At 39.7% G+C, this 23,588-nt stretch overlaps 1 protein-coding gene across 5 annotated transcripts in view; it reads right to left on the bottom strand.

The window, feature by feature from the left end:
- Positions 1-23,588, bottom strand: part of DIP2C (disco interacting protein 2 homolog C) — a 311,580-nt gene that overhangs the window by 6,194 nt on the left and 281,798 nt on the right. For all 5 annotated transcript variants that reach the window (XM_040085482.2, XM_040085492.2, XM_040085501.2 and 2 more), the window contains 4 exons: positions 8,590-8,647; positions 6,881-6,955; positions 5,773-5,947; positions 3,909-4,032 (listed from right to left, as the gene is read on the bottom strand). In XM_040085482.2, coding sequence (XP_039941416.1) covers positions 3,909-4,032; positions 5,773-5,947; positions 6,881-6,955; positions 8,590-8,647 — 432 coding nt within the window. The remainder of the gene's footprint in view (positions 1-3,908; positions 4,033-5,772; positions 5,948-6,880; positions 6,956-8,589; positions 8,648-23,588) is intronic.

Genomic DNA, 23,588 nt, shown 5'->3' with positions numbered 1-23,588 from the left:
TCCTTGACCATCCAGGCTGGACGTTTACCTCCTCGACTCATCTTTCAGCACACAGGGACAGTCTGTTCATGTACCCTCAAAATCTCTGTTTTGAGGCATGCCCAGCTTTCCTGAACTCCTTTTTTTTTAAGAGCTGCTTCCCAAGGAACTGTCTGAAAAAGTCTCCTAAATAGGCCAAAGTCTGCCCTCTGGAAATCCAATGTAAGATCTTATTGGTGTTCCTCCTGATTTCACCAAATATCGAGAACTCTACAATTTCATGATCACTGTCCCCCAAGCGGCCTCCAACCACCACATCTCCCACCAGCCCACCTCTATTTGACACTTCCTCCTCTAGCTTATTCCACAGAATAAATAATAATATTCTACACATGTAATCCATACATCAAGCCCTGTACTTTACTCGCCTTTACCTCATAAAATCAAGGGATAACTTCCCAGAACTGTCTTGAGCATAAGATCTGAAAGTCAGAATATATTATGTACAGAAGCCATCTTCAAAAAGAGCTCCTTACCCTAAGGTCAATGCTTGATTGAGACCAAAGTGCACTGTTTTTAGCCCCTTAAGACAGCTCTGAAAATCCACATACTGTGGAAACATATCTTACTTTGCCCAAAAATTAGCTATGAAAATGTGATCTATGTTGATCCTTGACAGAATGGATTTTAGGAGAAAAGTACTTAACTCTTAAAAAAAAATATTTTCAGATCCTGCCAAAGTAGTATTTGATTGAATTTTTATGTGATTATTGATCTGGAAAACTAATGAGCAGCCAAAGCAAGGATGAGAAGGCCCCTTTTGACTTAGTACTGCTGTGACATGAATTTTCATTTGTAATTATGTTTTCACAGACATTCTAGTAAGTTTTGATTGATGCTGAATATTAACAAAATGAAGTATCAATCTGCACAGGTGACCATCTCCGGAGAGGTTCTGGAATTTTTATCAATTGCTGTACAAACATCTAAAGTAGTATTATATACATTTTAACAAACAAACAAACAAACAAACAAAAAAGGGGAGGTTCATTGAAATGTAAGCTAGCATTTGAAACCAAGCCTGGAAACTACTGTTAGCTTGTTACTTGAGAAAGCAATTAATAGCAACATTCAGGAGCAGGTCCCTAAAACATGGCTCAGAATAAATTAGTTTGTCTGAATTCAGGAAACCGATTCACAAAACTTTCATGGAGCTTCTATTAAGTCCTAAAACCAGTGACACTCCCAAGAGGCTTCAATTTAATTTAAAACTCATTTTATATGTCATGGTTCTAACTCACTGCTGATCACTGGAAGTAAAAGGAACTATTCCTCTTTATGTTCTTACTGGTTGAGATGAAGAAACATTAGCCAGTGTGTCTCCCTTATGCATACATCAACTTTCTAGCCCTGATGAATAAAAAAACCTCAAATTGAAAAAGCTAGGGACCAGGAAGACAGACATTTCCTTAAGAAATAATAGAGTCACAATAATCAAGTCACACCCAATAGACGCAAAACATCCAATGCACTGAGCTGGGAATGGCCTTTCCATGTCACCAAATGCTACAGGATAAACAAGGAAGTTGTAAAAACATCTCCAGGGAAAGAAGCTCCTAATTGTTTTCTTTTCCTAATACCTTGTGTAGCTTTGTGTAAAATTTGTTTCTAAGCAAATTTCATGAAGCTCTGTTCTGTTCCTCTTTTGAGACTTTGACATTTAAATGAGTCAACCATGTGCTTTAATTAAAACACATACATTAAAACACATACCACATTTTGTGGTATTGGAAACACTTTCAAAATGCACGGTGTGGGTTTGCACCACAATAAAACCAGACTGTGCCACTCTTTCTCTTGTTATGTATTGAGACAGGAGGTCCAGAGGCTGTTGATTTTGTGCTAAAATTTCTTAAGAGACAAGAATAATTTTAAATGACCTTTCAGATCTGATCCTCAATGACAGAAGCTGCCCAGCAGGATCCCATGTCAGTCAACAAATCCCTGAGTCCCTCAATGGTGCCCAGTGTTACAAAATGAGCTGCTTTTCTCAGAGGCTGTTTTTCCATTCTATCAACTGCATATACCCCCAGCACCTTCTGTGTGCAACAGGAATTGATGCAGGTAAATCCTTAACGGGGCATTGTAACCGAAACAAGAAAAGAGGCTCATAAGCGAAGATGTTCACATCCACAGAAGGGGATTTACAAATTATAAATTAAAATAAAAAATAGTTAGCTGGCTATTATTTTGTCAAGGGGCGTTTCACAAAGACAAAAGGAGGATCTCTAAGAGAAGCTGGAAAAGAAGATATGTGAGAGAAGGACAGTCAGGACAAGGACTGTGAATGAAAACTCCATGACGGTTATTTGGCAGAGCATTGGTTAGGGAAAGGCTGGGAACTGTGAGCAAACCAGATGTTGTCACTCTGAATAACTGCATGTCCCCTTTTCTGCAGGGACCACATCCGAGACACATCTAATTCATCAGCAATCTCTCTTTTTGAGGGAAAAAATTACCCTGAAATACTAGCCTTAAATATTGGCCTTTGGGCAAAGGGTAGCAACAGTACAGAGTGTTTCCTGAATTCCCACTCTGTGCCTTGTTCACTATCACCCAGCTATGGCGAAGTTAAGGTGCTGAGAATTATCTGTGTGTACTTCTTTTAGAAATTCAGTAGTGTTTTTCTCTGGTTGTTTCAGCTTACCCCCAACCCTTTTCCTGCTGCCACTTTCTCACTTCTGGATTTCCATGGTTGTAGAACAAAAAGGATCCTCAAAGTGCTCTCAGCAATCTTGAAAGCAGGAACATAATTTAAGCATTTTTTTGGTACTGAAAACCATCTCTGCAGTGTGATATGGCTACTTTATTCACTGCCTGTGATCTCATAATTTGAGGGGACACAAACCTCTGACAAACAGATACTGCTGAGCACAGCGATTTATGAACCTATGGCTATCTTATAATAGAGCAATCGTTAAACAGCTTGATCTGAAAACTTTCCATCCACTGCTGGTACTGATCTGACACATTTTCAAGGGGAATTTCATGACATCCTTAAAGGGTTCATACTGATCTATATGAAGGCACAGAACCCAGCTCCCTGTGTAATGCCTGTCTGGCACAAGACCATACCAGCAGTGATGATGCTCAAGGGAGGAGTCACTAAGGCAAAACCGCAGTTACAGTCAGCCAAGCAACTAATTATATTCATTTTAACTGATATTTAAGAATAAAGCAAAGTCTTTTACTAAAGAAACCAGTTCAGCTGCTGTGCTTCATTCATTATTAAGCTTCCTGCTCCAGGCCACACCTCTGCAGCCAGGATTGAAAAGAAAAATGCAATTGCTCTGCTTATTGTGACAGATTCGTTTTGGTTGAAAGGTGAATAGCTGAGCTGAGGTTGTATCAAAACAAAACAACTACCTGACTGAGTCTTCTGATGAAAGAATAATGAAAAGCAATTTGTGCTCATGTTGGTCTCAAGAAATGATTTCCTGCTGTGTACATCTGAGGATGATACATTGATTAAGACAACATCATTATTAACTCATTGATTTACTGCTTCAATTTCCATTGTGACCTTGATTTGATCACTGCTTCATTTGTTAATAACCAATTCAAAAATAACAGTGTGTTCACTAATAAAATTTATTAGTGTGTTCATTCATTTGAAATGTTTGCTTGCTTACTCCTTAAAAAAAAAAAAAAAAAAAAAGAAAGAAATGAGCTTATCAGAAATCAGTCCTTTCTGATTAAATCTGCTTGTGAAAAGTTTCATCCTAAGGACACATTTGCATCTGGGTTATAAATCCTGTGACCATCCCGACAGGCCATTTCCTGGATCAATTGCAATATCCAAGGAAAAAACCCAGACATTATATATATTTCATGTTTTTATAAGGGCCCTGGTGTTATGTAATCCTTACCATTCTGTGATGCTCTTGTGTGCTCTAATTACAGAGGTTTCAATATCGATCGGATGGTACCTCATCCCTCGCAATTCCATGGCTTCATCTAATGCACCCACCACATAAAGTGCATCATGGCGTTCTGGTGATAAAGGATAGAAGAAAAGAAAGATTCTATTCTCCAGTACATTAAATTATAGAAATGTTCACATTAAGAATTATGTAAAAGAAGTACAATGTAAGTTATCCTTGAATTTCTGAAACCCCGAAGTGAATCCCGAACTAATGAGCATTTTCCATTACTGCAGTGCAAAGCAGAGCAAAAAACAGAAGAAAGGCAGAAATACTATTCCCATTTGAAAAAGTCAAAGTCAGAAATCTTTATCCAAATACAGTGGCATAATTCCTGTTTTTCTCCCAGGTGGATGCACAACACATTCCTTTATTTAGGGTACACTGAACAGACAATCTGTTTTTTCAAAGAGAAATAATAGATTTGATCCTAACAGTGTGGCTGATGTTCTTCCAGTTACTTTGAGATGGTCACCACAGATGTTTTTGATCTATTACAAAGGTGTTTATCAATAAACTAAAATCATGCTATAGCTAGATAGCAAATGGTTTATTCAGGTAATTTAAGCATAACACTTTTATAGCCCATATTTTTTACTGACTGAAGAAATAAATGAGGCTGAAATGATGCTTTTAAAAAGATAGGCTGAAAATAAATAATTACATGCTAGTCATAAAGAAATATTCACTAACAGACTTAAAAGCAGATAACTGGCTCTTTGGCATGGATTTGGATAGTTGTGTGCTGGTATTATAATGACAATATGAAGTCTACTTAATAAAGGGCTGAGAACTTTCTGCACTGGGAGATAAAAGTAGGAGAATGGAGCAACTCTTCGCTAGGAGAATACCTAAGCTATTTGGCTGCTTAAGCTGCAATATCCTCAGAGAATCCTGAATTTTCTCAGGGTTGGGCTATCATTATGAAATGAAAAAAGCCTGGGCAACCCAAAGTAAATCTCTTCAGACGGTGCCAACATAAGGACACGGCAGCAGGCCTGATCAGGGATTACCAAAATGTTTTCAGATTTGATGAATTCTTTCTTTGGCTGAATAGCAGCTATCCTAATGGCCCTGGGATCAATCCTGGAGGTGTTCACAGTGTTGCTGGAAACCTGACTTGGCCAACAGCCTCCCCTGGCCAGCTCAGTCACAGCCACTCATGGCACTGTGCTCCTCAAAAATCACGGACAAAAACATTTTCCCAAGCACAGGCTTTGTGTACCTGGCAGCACTGGCTCACTTACATGTGTACAGGAGACAAGGAACCTCTTTAAAACGAGTAAGGGAATCCTGTACCTTTCTGACAGAAACCCAAACACCCAATAGCTTCTCTTGCAGGCTACTGCTTGTGTTACATTTCAGCAACCAGCCCTCTGGGGTTAAAGACAGGAAAATGTGAGGAATGGACAGCTCCTGTGATAAGGTGGTCGCTGGAGGGACAGGGCTCAGACTCCCACCAGGCTTTTTCCAATGCATTCCTGGGGACACAACTGCCAGAACAAATGATGGCAATTTCAGCTGCATTTCATATTTTTCATGCTGAAGCACTGGCTATATTAAGAGTGCCAAAAGGTCACTGGTGGAGGGGTTTTATAGCACCTGAAATACAACAAAGGAAAAGCAACTATTTCAGCAGGGAAATCTTGCCCTGTGATTTATTTTTTTATTATTTTAACTAAGGGTATTTTTGCAGTTTTACCGGTTTCACAGATGGAGCATGTTAGGTACCGCAGGGCCAGAGAAGTAGTGTCACCCTCCAAATAATTCAAATTATTTGCATAGACCTAGATGATGAGAAACCTCTTACCTCCATTTGCATCTGTGAGTTCTGTTCTTCTCAGGAACCCCAGATAACCAGTTCTTGCCCAAATAGTCTGTGTGTCTCCAAAGCTGAGTCTTGAGTTAAAATGATCTGATTGCAAAGATTCATCTCCATAGATGGTAAAATACCCACTGGCATTGTGAGTGCTGTGAACCCATATCTAAGTTAAAAGCAATTATACTGGTATTAATTAAAGTAGCTTTCGAGAATGAAGCATCATTGAAAATTCTTGATGCAAATGCTTTTAGTCATTAGCTAGATAATACTAAAAATGTCTTTTAACACTCTTTCTGAACTCATAACTGACCCAGTTCTAGCATAGAGACCCCAATCTACTTTTGTTGAAGTTGCAGGGCAGCTCTGAGCAATGCCAAGTTCCTCACTCCTGGTTCAGTGTATTTACCCCAGCAGAGCATCCTCCATGAACACCAGACAGACAGATTATTTTAAAGGGTGAGGCCAGGGGCCTTCACCTATAGAGAATGATTCATTCCACCAAAATTGAAGCATCATGGAAATTTATTGCAATTTCAAATTAATGAACTCTTACAGAAACTCACAAATTAGACTGTGGTTTTAATTATGATCAAACATGTTCTTCATTTTGTTAACTAGATTTTTAACTGCTTGAAAATAACATAATTTTTTTTCTTACTCTAGAAACATAAAATAAATTCGAAAAACATATAGTCTTGCTCAACTCAGCTGATGAGAGTACTTCAGTGCAATGAAGCACAATGATTATGGAGAACTGCACAAGAAAACCATCTAGCTGAAATTAGACTAATCTATAAAATTTTCATGTAAGCTTCCATCAGAATTAGTGAAGCACCAAGTATAAAATACAGTTAGCAAAAGCAGGGGGTTTCTTGTTTTTTAACTTGAGCTATCGCTATTTAGAAACAATATACTAACAGTTTTAATAATGACACAAATATCATGATCCCCACTTTATAAAGATCAGCAGAGTTCACTGTTTTCTTAACTGGACATTTGATAAGCTGTATCATAGGAAATCATTAGCACGCACAACAATGGCTTTGTATCTGCAATTTACTTCGGAGCATACAAAGTTCAGGTTCTCATGACTCACCTCACCAAGATGAGAATCTCCTAAGGGTCCCTTTGTTTCTGGATTAGCAATAATGATACGTACTCCTGGGAGGATCTATTGAAAGAAAACATGAGGCAGTAAGAAAGCAGGTACCACCTTATGCAATTGTATGCTGATGCTTTGTCTCCAAAGAACTTTCATTACAAACTACAAGAAATCCTTAGAAATCTAAAAAGTTAAAGTAGACTTATCGTAAAAAAAAAAGTCCATAGATATGATAAATTCTGAGATAATTGGGAAATGTGACAAAACTGCTTCTCTTTGTGAATGCTGTTCCATCAATAAACCTCAGGAATCAAATGTTCACCTGCAGAACAAAAGTCTGACCAAATGGCTCCTGTCTCTATGAGAATACACAGAAGGATAGGAAAACCCCCAATGAACCTTTGGCCTGAAACAAGGAGAAAGCCAGAGGCATCATGCAATCTCCCAGAACAATGACCTGCCAAAGACCTCATGTAATGTGTCGGGGGCTTACCCCAACATTGAGGTGGTTTCAGGGTCCTTGCTCCCCTGCGCAGCTCCGAGCTGAGCCGAAGGAAGAGACGGAGTTCTCAGGTTTAGATTTTTCAAGGTTGCATACTTCGTTTATTGTTTCTTATCTTACAATTTTCTCGGAGTCCGACAAGATGTTCGCAGCTGCATGGATTCCTCACGTCTCCCCCCGAGCTGGGCTGTCCTTATCTTTTATACTAATTACTACGTATTTCTTATTTACTATTTCTTACCAATGTCTATCACTATTACTAAAAAGGTCATCTTTACTTTGACCCAATCCTTACTAACTACTTTGTGCCACGTCAATGCAGCAATGGAGTGAGGGAAGAAGAAGGAGAAGGAGAAGGAGACAACGCCCCAGATTCTCCATCTTGTCCCCATTCACTTCAATGCTAGGAACCTAAAACTATTATTTTCTCATTCTGTGATAAGCTAAACTACTATTTCTCACATTCTTGTGGCATGTAAACCTTCTCTCAGTGCAGGAAGTTTTTCCCATGGACTGAAATCAAAGCCAGTGTCTCTCTGTGCTCCGGGCTGGGGTCCCAGACCCCCCTGCCCAGGTCCCTGACCCTCCAGGGCAACCAAAGGAATGCCCTGGACTCCAACAGTAATGGACCTTCAACAACTACAGAGGTGGATGTTGAGCCCTAGAAGAGGAAAGGGAGCATCCTCTGACCTTGAGTGTGTGCAAAGCTATGGACAGAAAGCTTTAGATGAGCACCCACAGCATCAGAGCCTGCCCCTCTGTCCCCAGCCTGTCCCCACAGCCATGCCCCAGCCATGCAGGGACAGTCCCTCTGCAGGTGATCAGTAGCCCCTAGCACAGCCTGGTTATCTCAGAGCAGCTCTCACTGGAGGTGGGCTCTTCATCGATGGAACTACCAGCACCAGCACCACATTTGTCAGCTGCTTCAAGAATGGCAATGCAGGGGATGAAATACCTTCTTTTTGCATAAAGAAGGAATTGATTTCTGCATAAAGGAGTGAGGTACAGGTTCTGAGAGAGCAGCAATGCATCAGTTACATCAGCCATCATGCTGTAACCTCAACAGTAAAGGAAGGACATCAGTCTGCACAGCTAATAGCACCTTCCCCAGTACTATATTCGTGTAAAAATGAACAGAAATGGATATTTACTGAAAATATTGAACATAAAAGTTACGCTTAAATCTTCTTTCTGTACTTACTTTTCCAGACTCCATGAGAGGCAAACTATGTGGGGATCCTCTTTCGACTAAACGAACTCTGTAAAATAATATGTATAATATATGGTTGCATTTATTTGTTTTTCATTAACATTTATTTCTAAAAGGAATGGTTAATGGTTGCAGAGTTTAATGTTATTTTTGGAAGAGATTAAGCTTATATCCTCTTACGTGGAACATAATCAGACCCGATATGTAATATTAGTCAAAACTTATGGATGGGAAAATAATGAAAAAAATACGTTTTCTTAAATAATAAATTCTTCAAATGTAGTTGGTACCTTTTATTTGTTTTTGACAGACTTTTGTAAATGGAATTCCACACACAAATTTATTCATGACAAGAGGGATCTAAAATATTGATTTCCCACAAGAAAGTCATAAAAGCCAGGGCACAGACACAAAAGCATGTGAGCTGAGTGAGCAACCACATTCCACAAGTAGCTGACAGCTAAAATCAAAATCATATCAAAATAACTCATAACCTCGCCTCAACCTCAAATCTGTATTTACAATCTCTTAATTATTTTCAATGGACAGTGGTTGATAAACATTTTAATATTAAAAAAAAAAAAAACAACCCAAAACCATTTAATGAAAAATGTTATTACTGCTGAAATCAGATCCATTCTCAGAGTGTGACTTTCTGGTTGTCTCTCTTCTTTATTTAGATAACTTATTTCCCCACTAAGTCAACTGGAATGTCATGTCTCCTTCAGTGGTATATGGCCTGGAAGGAAATTTCTCATTTAACCTTAGAAAAGTGCTCAGCAGGTTAGAATGAAAGAGACTTGCAAGTTCTAAAATAGCTGATGATGTCAGCCAGTACCTGGCAAAGAAAATTTGGTAACAGCTAGTTACTCCTGTATCCTAAGTTTTTATCCTAATAACCACGAAAATCTTAAACTTCCCACTTCTGAACAATATCCATAATCCACTTAACCAAGCCAAATCTGGACTTGTGTCCGAAGAGCTCCTCATCCTTCTTTCCCCCCCTCAGCTCCAGGCATCAGAAAGACAAAAGTCCACAGTACAAGATGCCTAAAAGCCAACCATGTAAAAGGTAAAAATGGAAAGTCAGAAGACAAAAAAACAAAGAGCAGATGGGTGGAGACCTGGATCCCATTAAGCTGAGCATAAAATGAGTCTATCAGAAGCAGCCACAATAGATCTTTTTCGGACTGCTTTGAGGTCTTTTTATAGACAGAGCATCTCAGTGCTTAGTTTGGGAAAGGAGGGATGAGACAGAGAGAGACCTCAGCTAGAGGTCCCTTTGGAGAACAAAGCTTTGGCAAGTTCAGACCCTAAGCAGAAAGGAGATGGAAAAAGATTATTTTTTTTTTTTTTCCCCTATTTCTTTGCTCCAAGAGTCTTCTATAAAAGGTGAGACTTGAGGTCAAGGCAGGAATAGTGAATAGTGTTTTATCTGCAGTTCTGGGAAGTCCCTCAACCTTGATGAATGGGGCAGGGCTAAGCCTTGAGACATCAGTGTGAGTCGCTCCTCTCACATACAACCCAAACACCCAGGAATTTCAGACCCTTTTCCAAGCTGTGTTGAGAGGAAAAGGATGTAAAGTGCCCTATAAGGGGTACTGCCTGGAGCAGGCACAGTTGGGCAGCTGGAGCCTGACCTACAAGGAATCACTTTTCAACACTCGTTCAACTGCCCCTAAATTCCCAGACCAAGCCCGAAGCACTGATTACCTCCCCTGTGTGTTACCTCCAGTGTTATACTGCCCTTGTTTACACTCTTGTGTTACACATCTGTGTTTTCTGCATTTCGTGCTGAGCCTCCCACCAGCTGAAAAGCAGCAGAGCCACCACTGGATTGATGGCAAAGGCAGTGAAGCTACAGCATCCATTTGATCATCCACAGACACGGGGCGGCAGAAAGCCAGGCCACGGGAGCCTCTCTAGAACCTGTGTGTGCAAGGCTAAATTAATGCTGCTCTGTAAAGGGTACATCTACAGCAGCCACACTTGTGGCAGCAAATGGCACACAGCCACACAAGTGGCAGCCAAATCATAAGTATTTAGGAGTATTCAGGTTTTAAAAATAACTCTGTATATATTGAAATGAAATAATATATTGCAAAAACTAGTTGCTACTAATGCTCATATATTTCTGCCTTCCTATATCAATCTTTGTTCTGTAAAATCCACATTAGTCCAGAAATAGAAAACGCCTTTAACTGAGTTCTTCCAAACAACCGACATCTCCAATCTTTCAATAGGTATTTGTAGACAGATAGCTACTCTTGGAAGAAATAGTCATCATCTCACCCACTTGGTACTTCCTTTAACAGAGTAATTTTACAAGTATTTCTGAAATTGAGAAAATATTATAAAAAAGACAACTTAGAAAACCTCAGCCAAATATAACAAAGGTCAGGAAGCACTTTATGTAATTTAAGACAGGTTTAAATAGAATTCCATTTGGATAACAGTAGAGAAAACCTTTGGGGCAAGAAAGGTGTGTCAGAACTGTCCAGCTGCTCAGAGATATTGGTGGCCTTTTCTCCCTTCCTGTCATTAAGACATGCCTCCATGAAGTGCTGCTGAACTCTAGGCCTAGCAAAAATCACAAATAATAAAGCAACACATTTGATAGTGGTGTGACTACTGGAAATGAATCAACAGTCATAAATCTGACAATCCCCTCTTTGCTTTCAGCATCTGTGTTCCCATCTTGTTCTTATTATCGCTGGCATATTCTTCTAGTTCCCTTCTCCACCTGTTTCATTTAACCTTGCCTGATTTTTTAGCACATGATGATCCATAGAAGGTGCAATTTCTCACTTTCCAGCTCTGTTAAACCTCTCCCACTCCGTGCTTCCCGCCTCACATCCCTACAGAGTTTTCACAGCAGTGCACTGAACATAGAAACAGCATTTCTTGGATGTTTTCTGTGAGGGCCCTCTTAGCACCCAAAACCTTGGATCCCTTTTTGAAAAGTTTCTGCTAAGATCACAATCCATTGGGGAACACATTCTAACAAATCCAAAAATAATAAAAATATATTCAGCCACAAAGATATTTCAAAAAAAATAACATGAGATTCTGATGTTAGTGAGCCTCATGCGCATCCCTAATTTTAAGTGCTTAATAGTCTCATTAACTCTACTGGGACTAGATACTGTGAATAAATTATGGGCATTAGGCAACAATTTTTAAAATTAGTTTTACTGTGCCTCAGCATAAAATAATTCAATTGTTCGCACTTTTCCTCAAGAGATTTCCCTTTTTCCACTGACAAATGCAGACACAATTGAAAACATCTTTGCTTCCCTCCTGGGCAAACAGCATCACTATCAAGGCTGCTCTGGTAGGCAAACAACAAATGCAGAGCACAGGGCCCATCATACCCATAAAAACAACACCTCTGAATCACCCAGGTGATGCTGGCAAAGAAGCTCACGGCTCCTTGCAGCCTCCCTAGGACAGTGACAGCAAACCCTCTCCAAATTCACAAATAATCGTAACCCGCTCCAGGCAGCGCAGGTCCAGGAAGGGCAAATCCTGTTTCTCAGCAGTGCTCCAGAGTTCTTTGCTGGGAATGAAAACAATCTCTTACAAAGTGAGTACAGAGCTTTCCTGCTGTTTTCTTCTGCTGCCAAGCCTTGCTGGGACGGGCAGAGGAGAACATGGCAGTACAGCCAGGCTGGGCAAAGAGACTGAAAATCAAGTGGATGGGAGAAAACCTGCTGCCCTTGGGTGTGAAAGCTACTTCTGCCCCTTCTGGTGGCTTACAGCCAAGCTGAGAGGAAAAATATAAATGAAGGACCCAATGCAGGGCAGAAACAGGGTCTCTCCCCCACTAAAATGGGAGGAGACAGAAGATGTTTAAGGATCATTTCACTGTTGCAAAGCTATAACCAGGGATGATACACAATGAAACTGTAATATTTACACAGAACAGTATAGAAGAGTGTATTTTTCACAACTTTTTCCACTGGCTCCTAAGAATATTTTCTTAAAAAATTCTCTCACTGGAGCTGTACAGTTGAGAAAACTGTTTCAAAGTCTGGTTCCTGGGATTTAATGGGGAATGCAGCTCCACTCCCAGTATGTGCCAATTTTTTTTCTTGTTACAATTTAATATATTGAACATATTTCATCTTTAAATCAAACACTTACTATACAAAAGAAGAACTGAAATCTGACTTCAGAACAGGAACTGGCCAGCTATAACTAACTGGGCACTGCAATCACTGTGCAGTAAAGGGGTGTCAAAATGCAGCAACAATGTCTTTCTGCACTACTATCCTACAAGAAAATGAAAATTTTGTTTATGCTCCATTTTAGATCTGGTTCATTCAGTGATGAAAACTCTCAAAATTCACTGCACAGTTTGCTAGTGCTTCACACTAACCAGAGAGTTTGTCAGCAGAGCTATTAACTCTTGCTTTGGGAATCTGCAGGGGCTGGCACATGCAGAGTGGTACTAAGCAAGACTACAGTGCCAAAACTGGGCAGTCCTTCAGAGCCGGCTGTGCTGCTGCTCAGAGAGACAGTTTGGATTCTGTGATTCTAATAAAGATGGAAAGAAGCTATAAGGTCATCCAAATCCTGCTCCTTGCCAAAAAAAAAGACTGCTCCCTGCAGTGCACTTTTGAGTGCTTTGCCTACTTCTGTTAGAGTATTTCAAATAATGGGGCTTCTTCCACTTCCATTCAGGGCTTATTTCTCAGCTGAATTTATTTCAAATCCAGGAAGCTTTTTCACTCTGCAATGCTTGGCATGAACCTGTCTTAGCTTCCTCTACCTCTCCACATCCAACTCAAAGGAGCTTTTCCCCAGTGACCTCGTTCTCTTTCAATATAACTCAGCTGAGGAGATTGCCTTTTACCCTACCACTCAGCCAAACTCCACATTTTGAACTTTTGTCTTTCCTTTATAGCCATTCCCTCAAGCTGAGCCATGGTAATTGCCCTCTTCCTCCTTGCCTGGTGCCAGCATCTTCTGTCAGCCAGGCTTGGGCACTGCACCTTCTCACACACATCATCTCCAGCTCTGATTTCCTTGCCTATCCCACCAACCCGTCCTCTGTCTGGAGCAGTTCTCACACTATGTCACATCACAGGCATGCCAGCTTGGAAGCCCAACTCTTTGGTTCCTTTACTACCAGCTATTTTGCACTCTTGATTTCTTTCAGCATCTGTTCTTGGATGCTGCCACTCTTGAAAAAAACCTTCAGCAACAAAGCCTAAAGGAAACCAAATAGGATGTGATGAACATACAACCCAATGTATTTAAGCCCCCTCTTTGCCCACAGTTTTTCTGTGGCACAAAGCAACAGCCAGTGGTCTCTGGTTTCATCCCAGCCCTATTTCTTAAGTTTAGCTACTGACCATCATCTTAGATTAAAAGTTAAGTTTGTGGGGGGAAAAGTGGATATTTTTTTATTCAGCGAGGGATTGATGTTTTGAAAATTGTTCTGTATTAAAATGGAAGAAAGAAATTAAATATGTACAGAAGTTGTAAATGGAATCTAAAAAACCCACGTGGCAGGTCAGAAAAAGAGGTTATTTATGTTTAATATTCCAGGGCATTTTGTTTTGTTTTGAAATTAACTTTATTAACTCTTCAAACGGAAAATGCTTTAACCCACATCATGAGCAAAAATTAAAAACTTCATGTGTTTTGACCACTTTGAAAACTTTTTTTCCTTAAGCTGAAAAGAATCCGACCAAACTGACTCTTCTGAATTCAACACAATGGTATTTTACATAATTCACTAGAAACTGTAACCAAAAGGCATTAAATGTCAGAGACCTTTTATGTGGCTACATCCAGAACACAGTGACTTCCCAGTTCTGGCTCAAATCATTAAGAACTATGGCCACCAACACCACCTTTCAGATATATATCAATGTCCAGTCTGAGATGGTGCTTGGGTAAGACTTTTGGTGGGAAGGGGCAGATGCACCCTCATTTTCTATAGGTAGAAGAAGGATGGGCACTGTAGGTAACAGTGGGATCCTGGACTGAGTCAGGGCTCTTTGACACTCAGAATTGTCAGTGCATTTTCTCTTTACTCAAATAGTAAAATGTTCCTATGTAAACGATTCCAGAATTAACTAATCAATGAGCTCATTCTACCAAAAATATGGAAATATGGATCAAAGAACATAAGCTCTGCCTTCCAAAATGACATTCAGAGTTCAAATAGCAGATCAGAAAAGTAGGAAAGTTGCACAGCTGAACACTTAGGCTGAAGGGAAAATGTAGATAATGAAGAAGTTTCCCTGCATCATCCTGGTTTCTTCAGAGCAGTTTTTCTCCTATCGCATGATATATTCAGATAATGGATAAATACCTCTGAGACTGAAAAAGGGACTTTGGGATTTAGGCAAACTTTATCCAACCAAATGAACAACCATTGAACTTTCTGTATGCCTAGGACATATTTTAATCCTGTTAATTTGATAATCAACAAGAATTAGCACTAAATAATTTCCTTTAATGTAAAGGAATCCTTCACTATAAACCTAAATGACACTTCATGTGCCAAATTCCCTGAGGTCAAAAGCTAAGAACTTCCAAACCTTCAGATGGCTGGACAAAGAAGCAGAAAAAGTTACAGTGATTTAAAACAGTTCAGAAAGCTACAAAAGAATCAAAATGGGGCAGAAACTTTGGTTCATTAAGGGAACACTCAAATCATCACTGATTATAAAAAGCAATAGCAATTTTATCATAAAATATTATGGGAATATATAAAAAAGGTAAATCATGTTTATGGTTGCTTTCAGTTTCGAGGTTTTCTAAAATGTTCAGCTGCCATCACACATTAAATTTGTTTAAATTAACTTTGCACATTGTTTAAAGCACAGTATCCAGCTATTTCAAGAGAGTGCAGTGGACCAGGACTCTGGAGAATTTGGTCTCCCACCTCGCACCTCGAGCACCATTAGGTACAGCACCACCTTTCTCTGTGCTTCAGGTTCAGCTTTGCAAAACCAGGCATAAAGCTGCTCGCAGCTGTTATCTTTTTACTCCCATTACAAACCTCCCAGGACATGGTGTTTATCACTAATTGTTTTTACAGCACTTTTCATAATCACAGTAGAGATCTGACAATTCTGTTTAATGCAATATGCTTTTTCTATTTTGTAACCCTTTGTCTTCCTAGTCCTAATCTCTAAAGAGACTTCGCATACAGGGAAAAAATTAATTATAATGAACTTGGGATCTAAAAACATCCTCAGCTAATGGAATTAGCTTATTTGTTGTTAACAAATGATGGAAATTATTTTAGCATTGCTAATGAAACATTCACATTGCTAATGAAATATTCACATTCTACATTCCCATAATGTAATCAAAGGTGGAATTTCTGAAATCAAGTAATTTTCTTTAACCTGTCCCCTTCTCTTGCTATAACCTCCAAATTTCCCACCATTAGCTGACTCACTCTGCATTTTTGGGAAAGAACCTTCAGAAAGTTCTCCTTAACAACAACCAGGGACATTTCCTGTGCATGGAACACCAACACACAAAGCTATTTTCTCAGTTCAATGAAAACTGGAGATGAGCACTCAGAAGGAAAGGTCAAGGGTGTCACGAGCAGCAGTGCCTTGTACACCTGCAGGCACTGAAAAGGGACTGTCCTGTCACAGGAGACTCACTGGGAACCGTGGCTGAGCTTCTTGAGACTCTCTGCTTAGGCAAGTTCATCTTCTGCTCACAGACACTTCCACTATGTGTCACACTAAAAAGGACAAGTTAGGCTTGAAGCAATGTATTAAGATCCATTGAAAGGAGCCATTTAAGAGGGTATTACATCTCTAACCAAATTAGTGTTGTATCATTATATAAATAAAGGATGCTTTTACTATTCACAGCTCCCCTTCCCAAGCCTAACCGTTCCTTCAGTTTTCCTTCGGCCAGATTTCATTGACAACAGAAGCCAAATGAGTGCCTGAGGCTGGCAAGCTGGAGTGGGTCCCAAAGGTGACAGGACCCATTTCCCAGGGGTAACTGGCAGCACAGCACCCTGTGATGGATTATTTGTCACAAAAACGTGACAGTGCATGGCATGGCAAAGGCCCTGTCCTCCTGCAAAGGCTGGCAAGAGAAGAGAGGAATGGAAAGAGGGGTGGGGAGCATGTAGGTAGCTCCATCTCAGAGCGCAGCACAGTCTGTGGCTAGGGCTGCAGAAGCTACAAAGCTTTGTTCCAAATCTTACATATATTCACTATTTCCCCTTCCAAAACAGATGCCTTGTAAAACGCCCTCTAAGGCAGCAGTGTGGGAAACCAGCACATTTTCCTCCACTACTGAAACAGCAAATGTGCCCTACACTGATCACTTTGCACTTTTAAAGAATCAGTGTTTAGCATTCCATTAAGAGTATATACCAACATGAAGGAAAGCAACTTGTTTCCGAATGCGTTATCTGTAAAAATCAAATATACAATACATCTTATTTGCATAAAAATGGAAGAAGCAAAATTCCATTTTATTAAGACGTTCCTGTAACTGTACAGCTAAACTGTACAGCTATGGCAAAGTCTGGGAGAGAGAAAGAAAGTAGCATGGCTTGTCTCAAGGTTGTTGCCTTGAGATTTTAGCCTTCTGAATGTTTGCATTTTTGCAGCAGAGCTTCTCACAGATTGTAACGTAAACAAAGTGATTGCTTTTGCATTCCTCCTTGGAGGAGGGACAATTGATGGACTTCTAGTTTGACCAGTGGGGTCGGAGAGGTGTCAACCTCATTCTCCAATCCCTGGTCATTTTCCAGGATCTATACAATTGAAGTTGGAGAAATAAACTTTCCTTCTTTTTGCTCTGACCACTTGACTGTGAGTATAATTCTTTTTGTGTCCTCTAGCAACAGTAGGTAACAAAAAAAGGAAGAATTTTTAATAAATCTTCCTCAGAAATCTGAGCAGACAGCTTGTTTTATCTATTCCCAGCTTCCATGAGAAGCATGATTGAAAGAGAAGGACCTGTAATACCAAAGGAACTCAGTATACCTGGAAATGGGAAATCCATTTTTTTAACAGTGTCGGACACTCTTCAGGGATAAATATGTTGGTGTATTTTAATAAGTTGGAAATCTAATAAGCAGTGAATTTCCCAATAAGTTTACTGAAATTTTATAATTTCAGTGGAATTATCGCTACACTCAAAACTGGTTTGTAACAAAAAATGGAACCATTTTCCATCTAGTTCTTTTACTCAATACTTGAAGAATGATGTGCAAATGCTACTTGCAAACAGTAGCACAATAACCGTACAGATGCTCTACACCCACCTTCCTGGAAAGCTAGAGCTTTTTGTTTTCCCTTTGTTTTTGTCTCACTTGGTACACAGGACAGCATTCTCTTTCCCCTAAGCCCTCCGGGGAAATATAACGGGGATTTTTTGATTTATAGTTAAACTATACTAAACCACATCCTCTCGCAAAAACCGTATTTGGAGCCAACTCTTACTGTTCTGTTCCACTAAAATCATGATAAGCTTTTCTCTTGAAGATGACTTTATCAAGGAAGAGATAGGCTTGCTTCAAGGGAGGAAATATTTCAGAGACAAGTAATCTTGCCTTAGCACAAAAATTACTTGGTAGGGCTCCCACCCTCCCCCTAGTTCTTGGACATTTCTCTCTTACGTGCTTCTGCCTAGCACGTAAGTCATGCTATGTCTGGAAACATGAGGCATCTTTCAAAGCTCTTTAAAAGGTACATTTACAAATTTGGTTATGACTCTGGATCCTCGTGCCTAAACAGCACAATTTCTTCAACAATATTTGCTCCTCTTCAGTCTCCCAGGCCACCAGCTTTAATCCTAATCACTGACTATTCACTGTATGGAGATTAAACAAATTGGTCTCCTGATGCAGTCAGAACAGCAAGAGAGAACCTTTCCTCCTCTCTAGACAAACTGGGAGTTCTCTAAGCCAGAACTGAAATGTTCACATGATGCTTATCAGCCCCAATTAACTTTTCTTTCTGGGAGATTTGTTTCCCATAGATCAGAAACAATGCCAAGGGGATTTTCGAGACAGCAGTGTTTGCATGGCAGAAAGAAAGCACAATACTGCTAAAAGGCCAAGGCTGTATCTTCTCCTGAGGAAAAACATGAAGAAGAAGGAGGGTTTTGCCAGTACCATGACAAACAGCTTATACTCACAAATAAGATTCTGAAAGCTAATAGGCAAAATGCCTAAAAGCCAGGCGGTTCTACAAAGACTCCTCAAAACCAAACTGCATCATTTCTTTTTCTGCTTAAATATTTGAGGGATTCAGGTTTTATTTTAAAGACCTCAGGCCCTTTTCTCAGCTGAGTTATTTCTACTGACTCCATAGGGGTGCAAATCTTTTTACTCTCATGAAAAAATGGTTTCTGTGATAACAGAAATAAAATCCAAACAGCTAAACAACAAAGTATGGGTGGTGTGTGTAACTTGGAATTGGAGCCACCCATATGAGAATATCCCTGAAGCTCAAAGTGACAGGAATGGCACTGTTGGGGGTAGCACTTGACAATTTCATTTGCAAAATGAGTTTATTGTGTCTAAAGCACTCTGAGGACAATGACAGGGGAGGTCTATGTTTTGAACAGCTCACCAGGTACATGGAACTTTATACCTCAAAACAACCCACGCCCTCTGCCTACAGAATCTCAGAGCAAGGGAAATGCTGGCTGGGTGTCACAGAGGGTAGTGATGGATTTTAACCACTCCTCTGGACCCCACACAGTGAACAACTGAGGACTGTGATTTTCTGTAACCTGGGACTGGGCTCTGTAGGCTGTAACCCATTGCAGGAGCTGGAAGAGCCCTCAGCATCAAGGGAGCGCTCCTCAAAGCTTCTCTTTTGCTACCATTAGCAAATGGCTTTCAAATAGGATTAATCAATTAAATTTTCACAAAAAGGTAACTATTTCACTGTCACTTGCTATTAGCAAGTCTCCTGACACACCTCCCTCCTGTCTCTTCTCCCTCCTGTGTGGTTCCCCTCCACACTGTGACTGTGCTACAGAGCACTGCTGCGGCTACAGCTCAGCTAAAAACTCAGCTAAGGAGTTTTTTTGTGTGGTAACCCTTTAATAAAAGTATTTTTCAAGGTAGATGGAGGAGAAGTGTTTGAGAATAAGGGAAAAAAGCTCCCGTGGTTTTGCTGTTTGGTATTACCCTAACAATGTATATATAACATGAAAGTTTCAGTGAAATGCAAGAAAGATAAACAATTGACAGCCATAATAAAAGGCTATTTTCCTGCTCCTGCATGAAGTATGAAATGCTGGGATATTTTAAAATGAAGCCAAAGCCTTTACTGATTCCTTTTGACAGAGTCTGGATTTGAGACTGGCCTCAGTGTATAAGCAATCTATAAAAATAAATCCCAAGTAATTGTTTTCTCATTGCTTTGAAACACTACAAATGCTCCCTTCTTTTCTTGAGGAATGAGATTCAGAATTTCCATCCTTTGAAATCACCTTTGTCAGGGAAACAATGTCTGAGCAAGTCTGAAGGAAGTTCAGAGATCTCTGAATACTCTCAGAATCCAAAAAAGAAAGTAAGACTTGCTTATTATTGCTAGTACAACACACAAATGACTTCTTGAGAAATCGAGTCTGCTAATGATAGAAAAAGTACATACAAGGTGATTTTTTTTAAGAGCTACATTAATTTGCATCATTCCAAGATGCCAGTGGCCACATGGGAAAAGACACCTATTTTGTACAGCTCCACAGACTGCTTGCTTAATAAAGAGGCTAATCAGCTTAAAATAATTGCTTTAATGATGGTGTGTGAGCATTTCAATGAAAGATTATGGATATCACAAGCCACAAATTGAATAATAGCCAGACTAAAAAATTAAAAAACTTGAACCCAAATACATCTTTGTGATTCTGGTCTCTTTGGCAATATCCCACACTTGGATTTGAGTCTCTGTTTGGTGCCGGCTGCCTCACCACATCTGTCTATCCCACAGCTCACATTACACATAGCTCAAAAGGAACTCTAGTAAACCACAAAAGAGTTTAATAAATTAATTTTCCCATCTTTATTACCCTACAGACTTAAATAGATGAAACTGAATAATTTAAAAAATCATTTAATGCACCTATTATTTCACCAAAGGCTGAAGTTTGAAGACAGGATAAGGACATACTGCACGTGTGAAACTAGAAATGGCATCAAATAAAATAGAAAACAGTCTTTACCAGCACAGGCTGAAAGTCTTCATTCTTGTCCAGTTTGACACAAAATGTCAATGCAGTTCAATAAACAGTTCAAATATAATTTATAGTCAAAATAAGGGGGAACTGTCTATGACAAATGCATGCAAAATGGTATCTGAATCTTCATCAATACATTTGTGACTTGGCTGGTGGCTCTCTCCCCCTGGGAGTCTAAGCCTCCCCTACACCAAAGCTCGTAAGTTGTCACTATCTGCTACTGAACAAGAAGCCTGGCACATTTTAATCTGCTTTTGGGGGTAGACAGATTCCAATGAGTATGTTTCCTTTTACTTTTCTTCTCGTTTTAAAAATAAACTTCAATATCAAAGTAGATCTTTCCTTGCTCCGCTTAGGGCAGAACAGTGGTTTTCATGATTTTTTTTTAATGGATAAGGTTTTGATATAGAAAAGAATGTTAGGATGCAAGGGGATGTTTATCTTTACAGGATTTGCATCAAGTTTCAACTTTAGGAGAAGATCAATAATTGCCCTCAGCTGTCACCAGATGGATCCTTCAGCTCACTATTTAAAATTTTTGAGGAAATCCTCAATAAAACATTTAGAATATGAAAGGTACAGATTCCCAGGAAAAGAAATTCCTATGTTAAAATTTTGAGAAAAAATTCAAGGTAGTAAAAATATTTCAATATTTTTAATGTGATTTTATTTCTAAGTCATACCTGCTAGTTTGCAATTCAAGATAATTTCAAAATACGTGTTATCAGATTCAAATGGTAACATTTAGAAAACAGCTTTGAATGAGTCTAAAAACATATGGTTAAGGATGTTTACAAATATAATGAAATATTTGTGAATCCAGCCTGACCTGCTGCAGAAACCTTGAAAATATTTTGGCCCTGTTGATGGGAAAGAAGGATTTCTTTTGGTTTATTCTCAGTTTGATGAATTAGCTTGTTTTTCCAATAAATAGCTTTTCTACCAAAAACTAAGCTGCAGTTAAGGATGAAGAAGCTGAGAGATTTTTATTTTAATATCAATTTTAATATCAATTTTAATATCAATTTTAATATCAATTTTAATTAATATCAAATGTGTTTTTTGCTGGACATTTATAAACACACATACATATTATTTTAGAACAATCCAGATACAAGGGATGCTTGGGCTTCAAATTCACATCTTTACTGGTATGAAAGGCTGCAAATATTGTAAAAGCCACCATCTTTCAGGTACATGGTGTTTAGGCATGTTGAGAAAAGGCTCTCTCCCACTCTCTCTCTCTCTTTTTTATTTTCCAAGCACTTCTCAGCTTTTAGCATATTTAGGCATCTTGTGCTTAAGCACCTGAAAAGCTTTCTGAGGAGAGCATGACTGTTCAAAAATATGAGGGAACAGTCTGGCAACCAGGCCTTTAGAGGCAGGACAAGAATATCTAGATAGATAGATAGATAGATAGATAGATGATAGATAGATAGATAGATAGATAGATAGATAGATAGATAGATAGATAGATATTCAATTTATTTTCCTCTTCTGCAGGGGAAGGGGGAATAAAACCACTTTCCCAGAGGCAGAGAAATGCAGCAATGACCTGAGCAGGTGCTCCCACCTGGAGCTCCGCAGCCCATCCCTCCCTGAGGATGCCTGTGGGCACATGGCCACAGCCTGAGCTGCACTCGGAGGCAGCAGCCAGGAGCCTCTGTGCTGTGCATTCATCCAACTACTCTGCCTTTGGAGCTGAGTTAACCTCTGTAAGCTCTGCAAACTGCACTGCTCTGCACTGCAGGGCACATCATCCTCCTGCTAGATAACTCAGGAGTCTTCTGTTTTTTGTTAAAAGCCTGTGTGGGACTTGCCTGTCTTTGCTCCCTCTTCCCTCAGGCCATCCTGAGGACACCCTGATTGGTAGGAAATCACTAAAATGCTGAGTACAATGATACTGATATCCTGTCACCAACAGTAAGCCAGAGCTGGATATTCTTGCTTTTCATGCTACTCAGATTCCAAAAAGAGGTGTCTAATGCCATCTGAGACAGCTCAGGGTGCCTGGGACACTCCTCAGGGATAACAAATACGTGACTCCAGGTGAGACGCTACTCGTGCTGGAGCACCTACAACTGCACTAGATGCTCACAGCCAGGCAGTCAAACCTTTTTCCAGTGTCAGAACTGACCAAGTGGTTGCAACCCTTGGTACAAGTTTCCTGAACCTCCAGGTGAGCCCAGTGCTATGGCCAGAGTCCCAGCAGCCAAACCGATGGGCTGTTAGCTCCAAACCACACAGGGACACGCACAAAAAGGTGTTTGGAAACCTCCACCCCAACCAAAGAAATGAACCATCCAAACCCAGGGAGAGCTGGGAGGAAAGAAACATGTAGTTTGGTTGAACAACCACCCCTAGATCCCCACACAGACTGTACCTAGCACAGGTATTCTGACTTAAACGCCTACAAGAAAATGACATTTTCATAAGCCGTAAAGTGTGCAGGCACGTAATCACCGGATGAGCTTGAAATAGTTGTATTGAAACTGATTATTAATTTTTATGGATGTGAACAGGATTTGAATAATCTTAAAGAGATGAACTACAGCTGTTTTTTTAAGCAACTATAGAGAGTTATCATGCCAATTAAAAAAAAAAAAAAAAAGTTCAGTCTGCTTCAGACCCTGAAAAATATCTTCTAAAATACAAATTATGAAAAACATTTTCTTACATTAAGTGTACAGTGTAAAATGTTCATATTGTTGGGGGACTGGCTGGCCTTCAAAGACTCTGTGGGTTGCTACTCTATGGTCTCACAGATATTTACAGGGATCTTTCAGATA

The sequence above is a fragment of the Hirundo rustica genome, chromosome 1 (assembly GCF_015227805.2).
Source record: "Hirundo rustica isolate bHirRus1 chromosome 1, bHirRus1.pri.v3, whole genome shotgun sequence".
NCBI lineage: Eukaryota > Metazoa > Chordata > Aves > Passeriformes > Hirundinidae > Hirundo > Hirundo rustica.
The sequence above is the reverse complement of the archived record's forward strand: the minus strand, read 5'-3'. Positions and strand labels throughout refer to the sequence as shown.